Below are 22,061 nucleotides of genomic sequence, written 5' to 3' on the forward strand. Positions count from 1 at the left end.
AACTCCTGGTTTCCTATAAAGCATTGCAAACTCAGCCAAGTCGCATATTCCTTCTCTTTTTGCACTGCTCACCTGCTCACCTCACTCTCAGGGACAAGCTGAGATGAAAGACAGATCTTCCTGCTCTTTTCAGGACAGTGCTACATCTTTTCGTCCCCTTCCCCCCTGTTTTTGTTTGCCTTTGAGCCTCTGCTCTCACAGGCCCTGATAAACAGTGCATGCTTCCAGTGGTTCCTAAACACTCATTTCTGTTGGCCTGTTTGACTGTGGTTTCTTTTGTATTACTCTGCCAGACTGTATTTTAGAGTAAGGAAGGTTATCTCTATCTATCCATCTCTGCTTCTGAGGTGTGTCTTGCCTCTGACATGTGCAGGGCCCACAGCACATATTAGGATTGTGACAAGGCCTCAGGACATGTATAAATTACAACTTGCTTTGTCATCTGTCAATTTTGTCTTCTCTAAAATATCCAGAAGACTTTGAAATTCTGGTTTTGTACCTCTCTTATCCAAACTGCAAGTTCCTAAGAGCCCCAACTAAAAATGTTAACTGGATCAGGAATAACAGGGATTAGTCAAGCAGCTGGTGAAAGGTGTCAAGCAGAATGTTAAATTTGACATTCAAGCATCTAAATCAGCAAAAGCCAAAATGATCTATCATTTGCCTCCTCTGCACTGGTGGACTTGCTCAGCATTTGCAGATCTTGCAGTACCAACACTGCTAATTGGAGGGTACTTATTTCCTTGTGATAGGAAATGGTTGTGCTCACAGAGTTCAGGCCAGTGCAGGTAGTCTCAACAGGGGTGTTCAGCTTCCACTGACGAATGTCAGAAAATAAATGCCAGTGAAATTATCATTTGAGACAGTGTCTCGGAGAGGATGCTGTAGTAGCCCTGGTTCTAGGGATTGTTTTCATTGGTCCTGTGGATGGGAATATAAACTCACAGAAGCTGAAATGTGTGACTGATGAAAAGGCAGGTGAAGTTGTAAATCATGCTGGGAACAGAGCTACAGAGCTGTTGTACAGAGTGATTAATGTTGTGGTAAACCAGAATTGTTCAAAGCAAATGCATTTTAGTGGAGTCAAATATAGTATTATACCTCTCTAGACAAAAAAGAGTGTTGTATTTTGGAAGCCAGCAACTCTTTAAAAAAAAAAAAAAAAAAGGAAGAAAACACCACTTTTGTCTACAAGTAAGAAATTTGAGTCCCCACTGTGGTATCTTGGCAAGAGGGCTGAACATGATTCTGGTGTGCAAACAGGGAATCCTGAATATTAGTAGAGATACTATCAAATATTAGTGAGACTAATACTGGAATATTGTGTTTGGTTCTAGAGCCAACATTTTTCAAAGCATGCGGAAAAACTGTAGGTCTTTCAGAAAGAGCCCCAAGTTGATTCAAGAGTTGGAGAGCATGCCCCAAATGTGGAGACAGAACAACATCCAGTTAAAATTTGGACTTGAAATGAATTATGTCTGGCCCATGCACAAATCCTAGCCATGTGATATCCTCCACTTATCTCTGGAAAGTTTCTTAATATTCTACTCTTCTCCATGTCTGCTGAGAAGTGGCTTTCTCTTTGCGGCTGTGGAGGCAGTGCCTTTCACTGGATGTGGCAAAGTTAATGTTGATTCCTGGCTTTTTGCTAAGCAGCCCTCTCTGTGCAGTGCTGGTGAAAATAAATGGGATTTTTTTGAGTTCAGACTGTGATGGTTATCAAAAGTATGCTGAAATGTGACTAGTGCTCAGTTTTTAAAGTATCTCAACGAAGAGAAACACCAGATATGAAAGAAGTCCTTTATCCAGTCAAGGTAGGCATAGTAAGAATTAGCAATGGCAAGCCAAGTAAGTCAAGTAAGGAATTAGGTACAGCTTTTTAATCACTCAAAACGATTAAACATTGAAACAAACTGCAAAATGAAACAGTGGCTTCTCTGTTTTTTGAGATCTTCATAAGTATGCATATACTTGCCAAAACCAAGTTATCAGGCTCAAAACAGGATATGCCAGTAATGTTTTTGGATCTTTGAAAAAGAGAAGGCCAAGATTTCTGGCCTTGAGTCATGAAGTAATGAGTTCTCAAAACATTTCTGGGAAAGGACTCTTTTGGAAGTCCAATATTCATATTTTCATTGCCCACAATATGGTTCACAGCCTGATCTATAGTGATGTGGGATATATCAACACAGCATTCTTGTACACAAGCATGGTGTACTTGAGTACTCTGGGCATTTAAGGGAATAGGAACAGAATGAGCACCAATGATCTTAGTTTAGATTTCTCAGGGATCCCGGAATGCGGTCCGCTTGATCAGAGCCCTCTGAAGCCCCAGCTCTGTCCCTTGTTCTAGCTTGCTGTAGTGTCTTTGGCAGTCTCCGCTGCTGCCCCTTCTCATTCTGTAAAACGGAATGCTGCATATAGAAGCTTAAAGCACTCTCAAGAGCTGTAAAACTTTGAGATATTGTTGTTATTCCTGAAGAGCTTTGAAAACACATTCAGTACATGCCCAAACTCTCTGAGCTCTTGGAAAGATCTGTTCTTTCCCGATTTTTTGGAACTACTTGCATACAGTTAAGCTCAAAGTGCCAGCTGTTTCCTTTCTTACAGCACCAATTCTGCGACTGCAGCAAAGTGTGGAATTGGCACAGCTTTTTAAAATAAGCCAGGAGAGAGTCTTTCTAGAGCAGTGCAGGGTCATTCAACTTGTTTCACAGTGGGTTAGATTAGCCTGTGCTCTGTGCCCTGCTGCACAGAGTTTGCTCACTGATAAAAAAAAAAATGTTGTGAAAATTTGCTAATTTGTGACTTTCTCAGTCATCGTGTCTATGCCATGCAGATGGAAGCACAGGAATATTCTTAGATTGTGCTCAGGGCTTTGAAGATTTCTAATTTGCTGGTTAGTTTTGGGGTTTTTTGGTTTGGTTTTTTTGGTTTGTTTTTGTTTGTTTGGGGTTTTTTTGTGTTTTTTTTTTTTTTTTTTTTTGTCTTCTACATTTTAAATATTGGAAAGACAAATAATAGCTGAGATATATCTTTGGATACCAACAATTTTTTCTGTGAAACTGATGTCTCTTCCCCAGAGGAGATTGCCTCACCAAGTGTAGAGCACAGCCAGCCCTTTCCCTTGGCTTCTTAAAAAAACAGTCCTAAAGAATAGAGCCCCAGCCAGCCAGCTCATCGAAGCATGAATGTATCCGGGAGAGTAGAAGTGCTTGTGTAGCTGTGATGCTCAGAAAAAATCAGCTGTTCACAAATGTACTTCCTTTTGCCCCCGTTTTGTTGTTGTTGTTTGTTTGGGTTTTTTGGGGTTTGTTTGTTTGTTTGTTTGTTTGTTTGTTTGTTTTTCTCCCAGATGGGCTCTTAGAGGACACAGGACAGATTTTAGTCACCAGTAATTTTTTTTAGGGTGGTGATATCTTGGTCCAAGCCATACCTGTGAGACTGCATGCGAACTTGAATTTTAGAAAGCAATCACAGGATCACAGAATCTAAGATACAAGGCTGCAGTGTTTTGGGTTTTAAATCCTCCAAAGAGAAAGTAATTTGCCAGCTTATCACACTAGAAGCTGTAACACTGGCTCCTTGTTTAGTTAAAATACTGACTTTCACTCATGTCCATGGAGGGTCCCCATCCTGAGATTTATTATGTGGCTGCAGGATTTACCCTAAGCATTGTGCTTTCTACCTTGAAGATGCTGTTACTTTGAGCATAGTGGTTCAGCCACTAAGCATTTTGGAGGAAATGGAAGAAAACTATGTATGTCTCATGGCTTTTTTCATGAGTAAAGAGAGAGAGACACAAATAAATTTTTTTAAAAGCTGTCCAGCAAACAAAAGACTTTGATCTGATATTGGACATTTGCTGACACTTTTAAAATCAGCTAAGGAGTAACATAGATTAAAAATCTGTTAAAGCAGGCACTTAGTAAGCATCAGAACAAAAGATTCAGATGCTTTTCAGATTATTACTTTGCATAAACTATTTGGTAATATCACAGTGATATTCTGGGGTTCTTTTCTACCACTACAGTATTTTTCTGAACAGGATTTGGGGTGAATCTGTCCACCTGTAAAGGCATATGCAGAGGAATATTTTAGACAGTGGTCATAGTTGGTTTGAAACCTATTTGTGTTTGCATGTGATGCTTACAGGCTCAGTTCTCCATGTTGAGACCAGTAATCATGCCATCTGCATCTTTCCTTAGCAAAACTTTTCTTCCTACATACACTTGTTACATGTCAGGGTCTAAAATTTAGCCTCTGCTCAGGTGAACACTGAGGGATCCTCATGACAACAAAAGTCTGTTCACTCTCTTCTTCTTGCTGTGCTGCCTTGTGTCTTCCTGTAATGAACAAGTCCTGCTGGCAGTGATTAACAGAAAGACTGTCCAATATTTCTAATATCTCCAGTGCTTTTATCTCAGAAAAAAACCCCCACCAGTTTGCACTTCATAGGTCAACATGGGGAAGATATTCTCTATTCTTCCAGTCCATACTGGTGTATCCATGAGGTGCAGAGCAGCTGTCTCAGGTCTGAAGTCTCTGCTTTCACTTCTAACAGTGGTTCACCATTGTCAGATCCTGGGTCTGCACCTTTTACTTGGTTGTGCTCTGTGATCTTCTAGGATTGATTCACCCTGCATCCTGAACCATCTGACATCTCCTTGTTTAGATGAGAACCTGTCTGTCCAATGTTTTAGGGCAAAGTGCAGTATTCTGCTTGTTTTTATTGAAAACCAAAAATCTTTTGAAAAAGCTGCTCTTCATGGCTATAGCACAGATGTGCTGCTGTGGGTGTGTGCTGTGCTTGCCATTCTGGAGCACTGAATATCACTAATGAAATAAGCTCTTTTAAAAAAATTATTCATTAAAGAATATGTTGGTATGTTACAGGTTAGTACTCTGGATGAGAATTCACCCTACATTAAAATGGGTTTATATGTCTATGCTCAACAGGTTAGTGTTTTACTGGGGTTTATGTGTCCTGCTCCTGTGTTAATTGTGGGTAATTCTCATCATATTACCTTTCATCAAGAATAGGCTGTACTTTATCAATCATATTATTCAGCCTTACGTGTGGTATTCACACATCTCTGATTTAACCCACATTCCTGACATTTGATAAAATAAAGGACACAATATGAGTAGGATTCAGCTCTTAGATTAGGGTGGGTTTAACATTCTGTAGTGGCTGCTGCCAGTGGACCTAGAGAGTAAATCAGCACTCACAGTAAACTCCCTGTTGGGGGTTGGGTTTGTTCTTTCTTTCTCTGGGGAATTTTTTCCCCACGGGTTGCCAAGGGGACCGGGTGTTGGATACTTGAGAGTGCTTGGCTGAAACAAAGAGATGGACAAAAGGTGGAAGGGGGAGATAACGCAGGTAAAAGACACAGCTTGAGGCAGCTGCGTGCTTTTCTGCTTCCGGCGTTCGGGAGACGCGTGTCTGCCGCTCCTCGAGGATCTCAGCCGCCGCAGAGCACGCCGAGCAGAAGCTGGGCGCTTTCTGCCTCGCCTTCGAGCTTCTTCGGCGCTGCTCCTCTTGCTGCAGCGTGACCCTGCACCCCCCTGCGCTGCCGGGACATCCTGCCCCTGCCTGCCGGGACACCCTGCCATCCCAGCTACCAGCCCGGGACTTTTCCACTGTTCCAGCTTGGTGCTCTGAGGATCCTGCAGGGACACCGAAACCAAACTGCCCTGAGTTTTGTGAAACAAAGCCCTCAAGGTTCTTGGTACTGTTGTCGTTTGTCATTAATGCTGTAGTTGTTTGGTGGGGGGGGGAGTTTTTTTTTGTGTTTGTTTGCTTTGTATTACATACTAGTAAAGAACTGCTATTCCTATTTCCCAAATCTTTGCCAAAGAGCCTCTGATTGTAATTTTACCTAGCAGATACCTGTCTTCCTAAACCAAGACACTCCCCTTTAAGGTGCTGCTTGTAGTGATAGTAGCAGGAGCTTGGACTCTGCGTGCACGGCCAGCCATACACAGTCCTGCATCTGGGTGTCATAATCTGCAAACCAAACCCTGCATTTCACTCTGCCAGAATTTCTTCCTAAGGCTTTGCTTTTCTCCTGCCAGACTAACTCTGAGGTTGACTCGCTGAAGCTGCTGAGTGATTTCACCTGATGAAGGCCCACTCTATCACCTCTCACCGAGGAATGTGGGTGAACTTTGTTCCTGTCAGATCACTGGAAGAGAACCACCTCCAAAACCCCACTTAGATCTCTGGCTGAATCACCCCCTGTAGAGGTGTCTCCTCTGCTGTTTGTACTAGGAACATGGGGGCAGATCTCTTGAGGCTCCTCAGCACAGCGCTAACAGATAGAAATGTACACTACAGACCTTTTGGGAATACGCCTGGCTGGTCAGCCCACTCCAAGATAAAAAAGAGCATGAAATAGGTTGAATTCAAAAGCTATCCAACCAATTTGACTTAATTCTGCTCTGAGTCACTCCTGGTGGTCATTTCCACAGCCTTTCCAAGTGTTTTTGCTTCTGAGAAGAGCACAGATTCATCCTTATCTTGCATGGACCTCAACTAATTATCAGTTTAATGACATTACTTGGCTAAGAACAAAGGCAATTCTGTGAATTAAAAGAACTGGGAAATCTCTGGTGGAGAAAATGAGTTCACTTCCTTTTCAGAAAGAATTCTAAGAATAATGTTCCCCTTCCTTTTAAAAAAAAAAGTTAGAAATATTATTTGGGGTCAGATATGTTTAAAGTAACATCAGTTTTGGAATCTCACCTGCAAAATAAATAAGCTATTTTCCTCATCTGTCTCCAGTACAGAGAGACCTGTGAAAATGTTCTATTTTTATAATCTAGTACAAAGCAGCTATAATAGTTTTGTTAATGTGTGTTTCTTTACTGGTTTTTTGAATGCTTTTATGTGGCCCTGTTAAACATGGAGTACACAATGTCTGTACCTGCATGCTGACTTGGAATCAATTTACTGCTAATGAGAGTTCTCTAAAGTTAGTGTTGTCACTGGAGTACACATTTACGAAGACCTGATCCTGAAGGTTCGACAAAATGTTAAGCCAGGTGGGAAACACCTTTAAAAGGAGAGTGCTGTTCTGGAAACAGAATGTGTAGTGGCTACTTGAAGCACAGAAAGCAGTAATTTTATTTCCCATATACTGTGTGCCTGAGGGCATTTGCAGTAATAAAAAGCATTGGGTGGCTAGGATGCTCTCAGAGGCAGCATTGTTTTCACAGATTAGCAAAGTTCCTTCTTTGTTTCTGGAGAGCTTATCTACATCAACAGCTTTTCTTTCCCTTTCATAGAATTAGGAAATTGTTTTTTTACATGATTGAAATACCCTAAGAATTGCAGAGACAGGGCATGATAAGAAAAAACACAAAAGAATGATGGTCCTACTGAGAAAAAGGAGAGCTAATTTCAGGCAGCACAAAGAAAAGGTGAATGTAAATAGAAAAAAGATTGGAAAGTCTTGGCAAAAAAAGAAAAAAAAAAGAAAAAAAAAAAGCTTCTGTGCAAAGCAGGGAGATGTTGGACATAAATAGAAAATAAAGCTATAGCAACTTTTACCCTGTCCAGTTATGACTAATGGCAATTGATATAATGCTTTCTTTCTTTCTTTCTTTCTTTCTTTCTTTCTTTCTTTCTTTCTTTCTTTCTTTCTTTCTTTCTTTCTTTCTTTCTTCTTCCTTCCTTCCTTCCTTCCTTCCTTCCTTCCTTCCTTCCTTCCTTCCTTCCTTCCTTCCTTCCTTCCTTCCTTCCTTCCTTCCTTCCTTCCTTCCTTCCTTCCTTCCTTCCTTCCTTCCTTCCTTCCTTCCTTCCTTCCTTCCTTCCTTCCTTCCTTCCTTCCTTCCTTCCTTCCTTCCTTCCTTCCTTCCTTCCTTCCTTCCTTCCTTCCTTCCTTCCTTCCTTCCTTCCTTCCTTCCTTCCTTCCTTCCTTCCTTCCTTCCTTCCTTCCTTCCTTCCTTCCTTCCTTCCTTTCTTTCTTTCTTTCTTTCTTTCTTTCTTTCTTTCTTCTCCTCCAAAGCTTCCCAGCTCTTTCTCCTTGGAAAAAAGCACAACAAAACTGTAGTTTTGCTGCATAAGTACATTGTGCCTATGTCCTGGGGGTGGCATATCAATGGTGGAAAGGATGTAGGCACACCAATATGACCATTTGGTCTTGAGACTGGTAACTTTGCATTCAGGTAGGTTTCAGGCATAGGTGGGAGCTGTCTGTTTCTTTGTTTCAGTAGCTGAGGATCCTGGAAACTGATCTGACATCTTCTTGTTTAGATGACTTCATGAAGCAGGGCCAGGGCATGCTCCTGCTCTACACCCTGAAGAACCCCTCCTTCCCAGAGTACTCCTTCAGCAGTGAGAGTGGCATCATGTGCCTGGACTTCCACAGTGACCACCCCAACCTCCTGGCAGTGGGCTTCTATGATGGCAACGTGGCGATCTATAATCTGAAGAAGGCAAGCTCCCAGCCCAGCTACAAGAGTAGTGCCAAGTCAGGAAAGCACACAGAGCCAGTGTGGCAGGTAAGGGTGCTTTTCCTTTCCTGTGACTGGGCTTTGAATTGCACAGAGCTTGGGCACAACAGGAAAAGTCGTACATGGGGAAAGGTGCTGTTTTAGAACATGCAATTGATTAAGTTGTATTTCAAGCTAATTTTTAAATATGCATAAAGGCAAAGCAACTGCATGAATCCTTGGTCCTCAGCAGATACTAAACACATGAGCAAAAGTTTGCTGTAAACAATTATTTCTCCTTAGTTTTCATTATTATGATTGACTTATTTTTGGAGAAGAACTGGTATCCTCTCTATGTACCAGCATGCAACACTATTTGTGTTCCAAACAGAAAATCACAGGACAGCAAGTGATGAGCAGTGTATAGAAACAAGTAAAACAAGTATATCAGCCTAAAAGAGAGCTCTGTTTGGCACAGTAAGTCCAGAGGCAGCTGCCTGTGGAACTGTCTGCTGGCAGGATCCAAGACATACTACCTTTTAGTTGACTTTTAGTTGACCTTTAAGTACTCTAGTGATTTCAGAACTGTGATGTGCAGGTAATGTTCTTAAACTACTGCCACTCTGACGTATGTAACTGAGCCACCAGATGGATGGTACTTTGGAGGGTGAGGATAAATATGTTGCTACATCCAGCTAACTAGCTGTGTCTGCAGTGTACTCTGAGCTCAGATTGAAGCTCTGGAAGGTATATGTGCTTTTGATCTTGTTCTTAGCAGTAAAAGTGTGGCAGCACATATTTCAACATGGTCTGTATGAGCCTGTTGAGATGCAGGGGGGTGTGTTTGGTTTGCTAGCCTGGGCTAAAGGTGTTGTTGCGATGACTCTGGCTGTCATCCGACTTAGGCTGGCTGATACAGTCACACGCCAGTGTTCCTTGAACTTTGGCACATGCTTTGCATGGATTGTCCCCCAGCCATGGCTCTTTGTTATTGCATCTTCCAGTAAAAGTCCAGGAAATCAAGGGAAGCTGATGGGACTACAGATGAATGTGGCATATGCCAAGAGCAAGATCTCTGCTTGCTATAAACAGAGAGTTTGTGCAAATGTAACATTTCAGAGGAGACATGAATTTTATATTTCCTGCCTGTCTGCCCAACGCTTCTCCTCTAGCAGATATTTATAGCTCTTCTAACAGGTTAACAGAGTAGCCCACACACACACAGAGAGACAAAAAAAAACTTCTGAGCTTTTCCTATAGCCATTTAGCCTTCCAGTAAAAAAGCCTAGCCAAATAGTAAGGTCCTGCGTGAAGGTTTTCATGATCTTGCTGCAGCATGCTATGGGAAGTCACAGCTGTTACTGCACATTAGAGGCACAAGAATCCCAGATCCCTTGTAACCCAGATCATATTGGAAAGGACTGTATGCTGAAGGCATGTTATTAGCAGCCTGTTCCCTGCAGACCAGGGGCAGGGACATAAAGTGGTGGAGGCATTCTGTGGGGGTTTTTAGGGGTAGGTTTATGTGTACCTCTTGGCAGCAGTGGGGCTCAGAAGTGAAAAAAATCATTAGGTGCTCTAGGAAGATAGCTCTGAAAATGAAAAAAAACTACTCCATGGATAGTTTTGTATAGTTGTGTAAAGAAGTTCCTGCTTCTTTATTTCCACAGGTTGAGTACTGAGAATTGTTAGTTTTCTAACAATGTTACTCATAATTGTTAGTTTTCTTTGGCAATAAGAAATTTTTTCTGAGCAATCTGGTCTAGTGGAAGGTGTCCCTGTCCATGACAAGGAGTTTGGAACAAGATGGTCTTGTTCCAGCTTTCCAATCCAAACCATTCTGTGAGTCTATGATTAAAGTACCAATATTTTTACTAAACTTCAGAATTTTTAACTTGCTACAAAACTAGCAAGCAAAGTTTATGGTTAGGTGATTCTACAGCAGTGGGAAGATCTTGTACCTCTGTTGGAAAGATCTGAAATGTAAGCATTTGTCAGTATCAGCCAAAAGGTTTAGAAAACATTTCCACTCCATTTGATGTGATGAAAAGCAGCATGGACTATCAGTTAGGTTGAGACATTGGATTGTTATTCCTCATTCAGCATTAAATGATTCCAGAAAGCTGTGAAAAATGAAGTTCACTTTCTACGTAATTTTTAAGAAATAGATTTAATAAAATAATAAGATAATAAGGAGATAAAAAGCTAAGTATGGCTGGCTGGGTGACTTGGCATTCAGCCAAATCTACACATTGCTTCATCAGTCATTCTTTAAATACCCTTTCTATTGCATCAGTTGGTTGAATATTCATATTTTTCCATAAACTAGTTTCCATATTCCAGGAACTGTTCTGCATGGTCCCTCCTTGGGTCCGCCTTTTTAGAGCATGCGTGTTTCTTGGCTGTGTCTTCATTATCACCTCCAATTTGGGCCTTGGTCCATACTTTCTTCAGATGGTGGATGCTGATAGTTGGTATCTCAATAGCAGGGTCTTCTTTACATGTTCACTGGATGTTATTCCGTCCAAACAGACAGTTTAAGCATACTATATCAACTACTACCACCATGCCTAACTTTCTTTATTAATAGCAGAAGTAAAAACTTATATCCCTACCACAACGTTATTAATGATATAGCACACATCTTGTGAAAAACCAACTTTATAATATGTATTTATAACAAAGTGATGCCTTTTTTTCTCACATTTAGCTCAAAGATCCCCTATTCTTCCACACCATCACCCCACTAGTCTAAGGCCCAGTCTTTGTCTAGATAGTAGACCTCAAAAAAATCCCCCTTTTTTGTAGGAAAAATGAACAAAGTCGAAAAGTAACAATGTTATCCTGAGCAATTAGGAGCTTTTGTTCTCTGGACTGCCTGGCTTTTTTCCTTTGAAACAATGCAGCCCTTTCACAATGGAAACAAAATGGGAAGTGGGTAAAGCAGACTGACAGCTCTTTTCTTGTACTGTTTCATTTTCAGTGACTTAGTAATATCTCAGTACGTTTGCATAAAAAAAAGCTGATGTAATATTCTCATTGTTAAGAGCAAAATAAAATAATACAAATTTTCTACTTCTATTACCTAAGAAAGAGTTCTACCTGATGCCATTCCCTCTTTTTTAAAAGAGCATAGCAATGGTTTCTTATTGATTTAGCAATTATCTCCCATGTATTAAGTGCTACTGCATTGTAAAAAATGGAAAATTCTAGCCTGTTTTAAATTACACATTTCTATTTGCTTATTACTAATTGGTGAGGATCCAAATCCACAGAGAGGAATAAACACGTACATAGAGATATTAATGGATATATATGCAGTGCAGTGTAGCTAATACCACCAAAACTCAGGCCTCACAGGATCGTAGAACTAGAAATGGTCTCCCAGGTCAGTGAATTCAGGCCTCTGTCTTTGAATGTAAATACTGGCTTAAAAGGAGTCACCTACTGTAAAACTATGTCAAATCTGTCCTGTTCTGCTGGGAAAAACCCTATGTGACATTAACCTAAATCCCACTTTAATCAAAGTAATGCTCTATTAGTCAGCAAAATCCTCACACACCCATCATCTCTGAGTAGGCCTACAAAGCAAGTCCCTGAACTGTGGATGTTTTTGAGCCAGTGGCTCAGTCCCAGGGCTTGGCTCTGGAGGTTAATGAGGTTGGCTGGTGTTGAACTACTGGACTAGACTTCGGCTGCCACAGGAGCTGTGTTCTCTGGGAAGAAGTAACACCTTGCTGGGAAGGAACTCTCAACACAGAGCCTCTCCTTTTTCTAGCTTTAATTTTTTTTCTTTCTCCTTTCTTTTAAAAAGATGATGATTAGGGCTTATTTACAGCTGAGAAGAGTGCTTTTTCTCTTACCTTTCTACAGTGGGATTTACCAAATATTTTAGGTTTGAACTATTTGGAAAGTGGAGTAGTTCAGAATCAGGGATTGATAACTGAAACTATGTGTCAGGGTTTGTTTCTGTTGTTCAATCTCCTTCCTAAAACACATCTTATTTGACAGATTTGTTTTCACTGTGCGCTTCTATTTTACTTTCACATCAAGCCAAATGGATGTTATTTCTGCTGAGACTAGTGCAGAGACAATACTGCTGCAGAGGGTTGGAAATAATTTTTTATTTTACTTGCTCACCATCAGAGTTACTGATGAAATTCCCGCTGCAGAGTGTTGACCCTAGGATCTGCAAATGGAACATTTATTTTGGTTGTGCTTCAAGCAAATCTCAGCTGTCACAGGCATGCCCATGTGGGCAGCGTGGTTTAGAATTGCTGTGGTGACCTCAACTTTGTTCAGTGTTAATTTACTGAAGCTGATCTGGCCTCCCTGAGGAGCTGATACCATGAAGCTTGAGTGGCATCCTGAGAGAATTATTTTCTACCCTATATTCGTGCATGGGAAGAGAAAGGGCTGGCCACTGCAGGCTAATTCTTCACCAAACACCAGTCAGGTTAGATGTGGTGCCCATGGTTTGGACAAAGAAGTCAAGGCAGGGTGGTAATAGCCTGCAAACTGCCAAAGGAAACTAAAAGGAGTGTCAGTTTGCAGAATAGTTTTCTAGCAGAATTTGCGGAAGTCACATCTCAAGTGTCAACCTGACAAAGCACTCCTGAAACTGCTCACTGGAGCTTGCCCCATAATTGTGTGATCCCTTCTACTTGTTTGTTTTCTGTGTTTCAATCTAATTTCTTAAATAAATCTACACGAAATTTTTGCAGTTTGTGGAGCCACCCCATACTCATAGAAGTCTTGTTTTGCTGATAGAAGTAAATGAAAATCTCTTTAAAGTAAGCACAGCCTGCTGTTCTTTACCCCGTTCGGTGCTTCTGCACACAGCCCCACAAAGAAAGGTCTTTATGAGAAGCTGATCATATTTGCTGCACTAAGAAGAAAAAAAAGGATTTTGTTCATAACCCACTGTCACACCAGCACACTGTTTCATTTCTGATGATAAGCATTCTCCAAAATCTGTCATCTGCAGTCAGACAAACAGATTTTGCTGCTTGCATTGCCTCTGAGATATTAGTGCTTCACATAATACTTTTATTCCTTTGGCTTCAGGCACACAAATTTTTTGATGCAAAGGAGATACAAGAAAAATAAAAGACAGAAGACAGTCAAGGTCAGAATAAAAATCTGCTGTCTGAGAGCAGCCTCAACACCACTTCTGTTGGCTTCACTAAGAAACACAAAATAGGTGTTTGCTGAGCGAAGTTCAGTGAAAAAAATCTCATTCGATTCTGTGATGATACTGGTAGGGGATAACTCTAAAGGAGAAACAGAAATCTAGAGAAGAAGGGAAAGCAACAGAGACCTGAAGCCAAAGAACCTGAACCCAAGAAAGAGAGTAGAATGTAACCTGAGAGCAAAATAGAGCAGAAACCTAATTGTTAGGATCATTTGGCACCAAACCTCTTCAGTAATGCAAGAGTAACGCCATATGTTTCTCATATTGGGTCAGTTCAGTGTTTGCACAGAGGACCTTCCTCTTCAGCTTCAGCTTTCTACTTTTTTGTGCCACCAGCTGTCCTTTGCATACTTGGCCCAGTGCAAACAGGGCAAAAAGTCAAATTAACTTCTGACATCCCAGAAGTAAAAGAGGCCAGAGAGGTCACTTCACTCATTCTGCACTGCACAGGAAGCAGTGAGAGCTCACTACAGGCACAACCCTAATGGAGGAAATCCTATCTCCCATGGAGTTAACTACTAGTAGTATTTGGAAAGGTTGTGCTGAGCCACAAAAATTCATCTGGGGACTTTGGGCTCATGTATGCATGGTAGAAGTGGTGGAAATTGCAAGATAGTCCTGTGGCAGAAATGCTGGATAAAATCTTTTTGCAGCATGCTTTTACTTTGTCCTGTTGGACACTTTTTAAGCCACTATAGGTTAGGAAACGTAAACATCCAAATGCTTTTTCCTAAATGACTTTGACAATAATGAACAAAATCCATAATAGTTTAACTTTGACGTTGTACTTTTTTGATATGGTATCTAGCTGTGTCTTCTGGAGATTCAGAAATTATTCATAGTTATTTTTAAATTATTCCTTGGGCATGGATTCTTTTGGGTTAGGAATTGTCTAGCAAAGTGTCCACTGTAGATCATGTAATGTTTGTCTAAAAAATGAGCTCTTTTTGTTTTGATGCTGCATTTCCTTCTGTACTTCATTCAGATGCTGAACTTATTTTCTACCTTCTGCTCTCACTGATCATTGCTAAATAGATTCTTCTCTCATGCTACTCTTAGCCTCTTTCTTTTACTTAAGATCCAAACCATCCTTCTGTGGGTTTTCAGGTTGATTATTTCCTTCCTGGTGTCTCCAAGCAACATACAAGAAACTTTCTTTGCCAGTTATTTGCACTGGGGTTGATTTATGTACAAAATTTTACTTACAAAATTTAGAAGTCCCTTCAAGCCTTGGGATGTTGGAAGATGTTAACCTGAGGTTTAAAATATCAGAGAAGTGGTAATGCATTTGTTTCGTTGCTTGGATTTTTGAATTCTGTTCTGCTGCTTTATAGTGAATATATAAATATGCTGATGGGTCTTAATAGCTCTTATACAGCCTGTGAAACAACAGAATGCTGCTCTGAAGAGGATGAAATAAAAGTAAGAGAATGATAATGGCAGAGTTAGAGGCAAGTTGGGCAGGGACAGTCCAGGCAAGGTCACATTGATACATACTGAGATACAGGAGGCTAGGGCAGGCCATGACTCCCACCCTCCTCCCACCCTGAGAGCCATGTTGAGCTGCCGCAGCTTGATGTGATATCCAGGGCTTTCAGCATCCAGCAGGCCTCAGGAGAGTCTCTCCTCTCCCCCCATCCCTGCTGCAAGTCTACTTGATCCTGTGATGATGGGAACCTTCTGCCAGGCATATTGCACACACACTCTCTGAGGTAACAACATCAAGGCAGTTTGGGTGTTTGGATGTGAACCTGCATGCCCTTTGTGTCTGCTTTTCCTACGCACAGAGTGGGAAACTTCGTGTTTTGTCTATTGTAAATTCAGAATCCTGCACCATGAGTACAGTCAGAATTGAAACCAAGAGCTGTGAATTGCAACTGGTGAAATACCCCTGAGTTTTGTTGGCCTTTGGCATGCATTGCTCAGCTGCGTGCTGTGCCTGACACGGAAACACAGCCACTGACGAGACAAACAGGTGACAGTTTAATGTCTGGTTCCACCCTTCTCATATGCTAATGTGCCAGCTGAGTGAATTCACTGGGCAGTAGTGTGAGGGGAACAAGCACACAGATTCCTGGTGAAACACTGTACAAAGCAGAGCATCCAAACCCCAGCAGGAAGAAAACAAACTGAAAGTAGGGCCAGCCTTATCCAGTGCTATTTATAACTGAGCTTTGCTTCCTTCAGATAAATCTGAGTCTCTGAAGCATGAGTGATGCACAAGCCTCAGGCTGTGCCTTTGCCCTGCTTCAGTGGCACTCCCAGGTCCATGCTCTCTGTTTACTGCTGAGTCCCTCCCACCACCACCACATGTGCTCTTTAGTAGGAAAGGTTTTGCTACCCTTTTTCTGTACCCCAAATTTGTGGATGGTCTGATGCAGTAGGCCTAATTCCTTGCTTCTCTTGGCTGACCTTGCACCCTTGAGTTCATTTGTGCTGATGAGATGGAGCCTGGTCCTCTGAATTCCAGGAAGATCCCATCAAGGTGGAGGGCACTTGATCTAGGTATAGGAGAGCAATGTTTTTCTTAAGAGGAGCTTTTTTATGGGACTAGATATGATGTGGGAGTTTATCTTAGAGTGTTTTCTCATTGCTGTTGAGCTCATCTAGTTCTTTTCCCTCAGCTATCAGGAAGTTTTCAAGGACTTTGGAGGAGAAAACCCTGAGAATGCTTGTAGTAAAACTTATAAGTAGCCATATGCTGCTAGAAGGCGAGAAATCATTTGCAAAATTATTAGATGGGAAGTTCCTGATATTGCCTGTAGCCAGAACAGCTGTATTCCATCAGATAGGCCCAGTATTTAATGGTACCCATAAATAAAATCATCATCCAGCCTCATGCCCATGACACAGGTGCCTGACAGCCTGGAGCTGAGAGCTGCTCCTGGAGCATCCAGGCAGTGCTGGGCTGTGTCTTTTACTCCAGGAGATTCTGAGATGCTTCTCATTATCATAGGTATTCCTCCTGTATCTTTGCTTGGTGGCATATGATCCTGTCAAGCTGGCTGCCTGGGTTGCTGCCTGATTTCTTTGTAGATGGAGCATGTGACTTTGTTTCAGTACCTATTTGCTGTTACCAATCTTGTCAGCCACCCTGACTCTCCTAACTGCCATGTTCATCATCACAAACATACAGTGGGTAAAGTAAGGCGACATTTGAGTAAATCCCTGCCTCTACTACTGATAGAATGGCAGGGAGTCCTTTAGGTTTGAGTTGCCCATTGAAGATGTAAGAGAAATACAGGAAGCCCAAACTGACTGAGAGACATTGGAATCTTTGAACACTGATATTCATCAGATGTCTAAACCATTTTCTCTCTAAGGCAAACACTACAGTCAAATATTTAAATATTACTGACTCACCATAGAAAAACTTACTCCTTATAGACCTTAACTCTTCAATAGCTTCTGTCATGGAGGCCAGTTTCATTCCTAAGCAAATTGAACTGATCCATTCTGCATTGTTGCATGATTTAATGGTAAAATGTCAACAAATTTTTCCACAAAAGACTGAACAGCACTGAGAACCCTTCTTTGCTTAGCAGCTCCCTTATCTGCAGATTCCTGTCATAGCTGAAACATTTGCATTTAAAAGAAAACCCAGATTTTAAAGATAGGAACATTTTTCAATGGATTTATTTTTAAGTAACAAGTAATGTTCATTTATCTCTCCCCATCAGATTTACTCACAGTCAAAAGGCTTGTTTGCTATACAAAGTAGTCTCATCTATTGCAGTGAACAAAGCAGTCACAATGTGATTGAACATGACACACACTAAACATGTGAGAGAGACTGAATTTAAAATAAAACTGAACCTTCCTTTATGGAACTGGGAAACTGTGAAGCACAGAAATGCGAAGTGGCAGAGGCCTTGAGAGTGTCCTCTTCTTCCCATCATGCCTTTACAGATGTTGTGTTATCATTCTTGAAGTGCTTTCTTTAAAATGAGAATGGGCAGTCTAGCTGCCTTCACTAGTACTAACAGACTGGAGTCATTGTCTTCTGTGTCTTACATGGTACACATTTCTTCATACATGTGAGAATATTTCTGTGCCACTCCAGCAGTGTTGCTTTGCTGATTCCCTCACCAGCCACTGATGCTTTTCTGCACTACTGTCACCTAGCCAGAAATTCCCTAATTTCTACACATTTAATGCTTTCTTCTTCCTGTGTTCCCCTGCCCTTGTCTTTATCACATTTCACCTTATTATTTTCAGATTACATCTCTGATTTTTTAAGATAACTTTGAGTCCTTATCCTAATGAAAATCAATGTATTTAACTGCATAATCTGCAAATGTTCTGTGTATTTTGCAATTCTGTGTATTTTGCAATTTGCGAAATTGTAGTAAGTGTGCAACTTACTAATGAAAATATTGTATAGAGCTGAACCTGATGCCTTGGAGAGGCTACCTAGAACAGAGGCTATACAAAGTTAAGAGAATAAAGCTAAATAAATTTAAAAGAAACAAGGATAGTCCCTCGTGGGAACCATCTAGAGATGTTCTCCCCTCTGGTCAAGAAATTGCTGTCTAAACTTTAGGGACTTAATTTTCAAGTACTCATCCACTTCACAGTAATTCCTTATCTTTCTTCTGAAGATATCACAGGGAACATGCCAAAAGCCTTACAAAATTAAAGATAACAAATCTTCTCTTTCTCTTACACTTGTTACCTTGAAAAGGAGCGAAATAAATTCTCTTTGACAAGGTCTTTCTTTGAGGAGACCATATTCACTGATTCTCATTTTCTTATCCTGTACATATGTACAGATGGCTTAATACTTTGTTCCAGCTCTCAAAGTTCAGCATTAGGCTGACTAATCCCACTATCTTTTAACCTATCCTTCAAGACAGGTTTGGTTTGTGTTTCCTGGGTGCATTTTTGCCCTGTTCCTCTCCCCCAGGACCTCTCCTCTCTTCTAGTTTTCATAGCTAATTGCCAGGAAATTCAGAGATTGCTTCAGCTGCTCCCTTAAGTACCCTAGATGGAATTTCATCAGGCCTTACAGAGTCAGATATGTATGTCTGTGCACCTTAAAGTTAGTTTTGTTAAATTTCTAGTTACAGTTTATTTTTTTTATGTCACTGAAAGGACAGCCTTAATGCTTCTGTTTTACTTGTAGTTTGGTGTGGGACTTGCCTTCCATTAAACAATAAATGGGTTCTAGGAGGAGGAGGCTCAGATGAGACTTTCTGGGATATCTGATTTTGCCGTCATGGAGGCATCAGCCTCCTGGCCTGAAAAGTAATTTTTACCTCAAAAGAGTCTCCAACATCCTCCCTATTGAGGTATCTCAGGCAGCGGCAGAGAGGTGTCCCTCAGCTCCTGGACTCTTTTTACCATGAAGTTCCTGAATGTGCAAAGACTCTAGAGTGTGACAGTGAAAGGCCAGTTCTCACCATATGGCAGGCCTGATTCTTCATTTCTGGGATGGCTTGTCTTCTTTTGTTGTGGTTGATTCACAACATGTGGCTGTATTTATTACCAGCATTTTTCTAGAGCCCAGGGGTGCAGGTGTGGACAGGGACTAGCTTTCACAGCAGGGTTTCTGAGGAAGAGAAAATCAAGGAGTAACACCTCCTACAACAATGTTGACCAAAACACAGTTTTTTAAAAAAAAATTGAGATCTTTCATTCTTACTAGGTATTCCATAGCAAGATGCTGTCTGTTTCCCATGTAATAGACAGGAATGGCAAAAAGTGCAGATAGAGACCAGCAATCTGTTTTGCTCAGTGTGCGTCACAGGGCAGGACCCTTTATGCTGTACCTTGCCATGCTTGCTCCAGCATGGGCATGCTGGTGACTCCATGGTTCTGGTACCCCTCACTCAAAGACCAGCTAGGCATCCTAAGGTTCCTGCCTGCCTGCCTGCCTACATTTACCTTTGGTGGGAAGTCCACACCTACAGATAACCAGAGCACAGATAAATCTTCTGCACAATTGTATCATATGCTCTGAGTGCAAGCATATGGACCCAGGAGCTCTTTCTTCACCAAGTATGGGCTTAGCCAAAGAGTCTGACTGGGCTGCTTTGACCTTTGACCAAGCTGCACTCAGTTATCACAGCCCTTTAAAATCTTCATTACTGCTTTGAGTCAAAATGAGTCATCAATGAGGACTAAGCTCAGTTTTTACTTTTATCTCAAAAAATCATAGTGAGGAATGGAGTTTTCTGTTTTCCTTCCTCCTACCTCTACCTAGGATAACTTGTACTGCTGTCTAAGGTGGCACTGGGGAGGGGCTCCAGACACTGCAGTGTTTCTCACCTCTAAACCTTGCTCTTCTGTGTCTTTATGTATAAAAACTGATGCCGAAGTTATTATGCTTGTGAGTTAAGTACTCTGTACTTTCTAGATGGCTGAGTGTTTAATTTTGGGGTCTGTCTTATGACTGATTCCAGGAGAGCAGCCTTGCATTTTTCTTACACTCCTCAGGATGCCTGGCCTTGGCTTCACTTGTGGTAGCTGGCAAAGGATCCTCTGCGAGGTGTCAAGGTCAACTTGTTGTGTCAGGCATGATAAGCAACAAATGCAGAATAGCTGGCAATGTCCTTGATGGAGGACATTTGGGAGCTTTGTTGTAGATGCACTGCTTTATCTCAGCAGCAAGGAGGGACAAACTATTTGGTCTGGCAAAACAAAAAGTCAGTGGACTCTGGATAAGCTGAGTGCAGAAGCAGACTTTCATACCAGCAGATCCCTTGGAAAACAGCATAGATAAGTGACCCAGAGAGGAGAATAAACAAAAAAAAATATGATTTGTCATTGACAGGAAAAGAAAGTGAAAGATTTCTTCTCTGCTGATAATGACTTGATGTTTCTGGATGCTGTTTTGCTTAAAGTTGCTGTCAGGAACCAACAAGAAACACATTTGAGGATGACAAAATGAAGAAATAGAACTGCTTCTTAGTTCAAATCAGAGACTCCTGTAAGGTAGTCCAGGAGAGTATTTGCATCAGAGCATAGGGGAAATCAAGCTGGCTTCAGAAGACCAGTGGAGCAATGTATTGTAGATCAGCACTTCAGAATGAGCCCTCAGCATGATGCTGAGGCACACTAAAAGGCAGGCTAACTGTGAAATGGAGAAAGTGTCCACTACACAGATCAAAGGTGTCCACAGTTGGACTAACATGCCCAGGTTTAGATGGGTATTCCCAGTTGGAGTTTGGTCTGTCTTACTGTATTTCTGCAAAAATTCATATGGTGTTCATCTGCCAGCTGGTGACCTGGACCATTGTGCAACAGATCCAGCCAAACTGCATCCATGAGAGTTTGTGCTCTTGCTAAATCACAGCACATGTTCAGCTTGTCCACCTCGAGAGAGCCCCAGATCTCTTTTGGCATTTTGCTTTGGCCCAGGCTTGTGCATACTGACACAGGAAATGTGGTTTGGACAGTGGGTTTATGTCTGTGCTTGGCTGCCATGTCAGGCACAGCAAGAGAAAACTGAGGCTAATTCCCTTGCTCAAGGAGCAGATGTTTGCCAGTGGGAAACTTGGAGTAGAAGTCTTTAGCCCATATGAATGTAAGGAGAAGGGTCCAAATCCCACTGCTTACCTTGTGTGACCAAGGTATGGGCAAAAGAGGGTGGCTGGGAGAGTACAGCAGGGCTGGGAAGCGCTTGTGCTTCTGTGATGCACACGTGAACTTCTTCAAGTCTGTGGCTCTCCTCAGCTAAGGAGACAGATGAGTGAAGTCCCTGAGCTTCTGGGCTGGGCAGAATGGCAGAGTCTCTGAGAGGGGCCTGTACAGCTACATCTATAGCTCAACCGTGACTTACAAAGAAACACTTGAGGCACAGAAACAAAGACATGTCTAAAGCTGAGTATTAGCGAAAAGCATAAACATAAATTAATAAAAAGGCGAATGTGTTAAGTGAGCTGTGGTTGTCCTGGGTCATAAAAGGTAAAGGGAAAATATTTGGGAAGCATATAAGTAGTTAAAGGAATGAAGATAGAGACTTATTACTAAAGCAAGCTTTCAGCTACTACTATGTGGTATGAATAAGAATGAAATATTTCATGCTGTATTGTTTAATCTTACAGTGAGTGTCTGCCTAATGTAACAAGAAGATAAAAGCACAGGTTAGAATAAGAAAAGAACATATTAAAGAATATTTAGATAAATTCTTGCTCACCATAATATCAGATTAAACATACCCTGGAGTACTTAAAGAAATAACCAGACCAATTTTAGGCCATTATATGCATTTCAGAGGGCTTTTGGGCTACATCTGTCTTGCGTTTTAGGCAGAGACTGGGGTTTATGTGCAAGCCCATTTACAGGATCTGAGCTGAGTCAGTACATTTACTCAGAGGCAGAGTGGGATGTGCTCTGTGACATGGATGAGGGGTAGCACCACTCCGCTGTCACCTATGGACTCACACTCATTCGTGTACCTCTGACATGGGCAGACTGAAATATG

At 41.5% G+C, this 22,061-nt stretch overlaps 1 protein-coding gene across 1 annotated transcript in view; it reads left to right on the plus strand.

Moving 5' to 3' along the window:
- Positions 1-22,061, plus strand: part of DNAI1 (dynein axonemal intermediate chain 1) — a 140,681-nt gene that overhangs the window by 57,159 nt on the left and 61,461 nt on the right. The window contains exon 13 of the mRNA XM_066180940.1: positions 8,261-8,508. Within this exon, the coding sequence (XP_066037037.1) occupies positions 8,261-8,508 (248 nt within the window). The remainder of the gene's footprint in view (positions 1-8,260; positions 8,509-22,061) is intronic.

The sequence above is a fragment of the Chamaea fasciata genome, unplaced genomic scaffold (assembly GCF_029207755.1).
Source record: "Chamaea fasciata isolate MVZ Bird 193981 ecotype frontalis unplaced genomic scaffold, bChaFas1.0.hap1 SCAF_4, whole genome shotgun sequence".
Classification (NCBI taxonomy): Eukaryota; Metazoa; Chordata; class Aves; order Passeriformes; family Sylviidae; genus Chamaea; species Chamaea fasciata.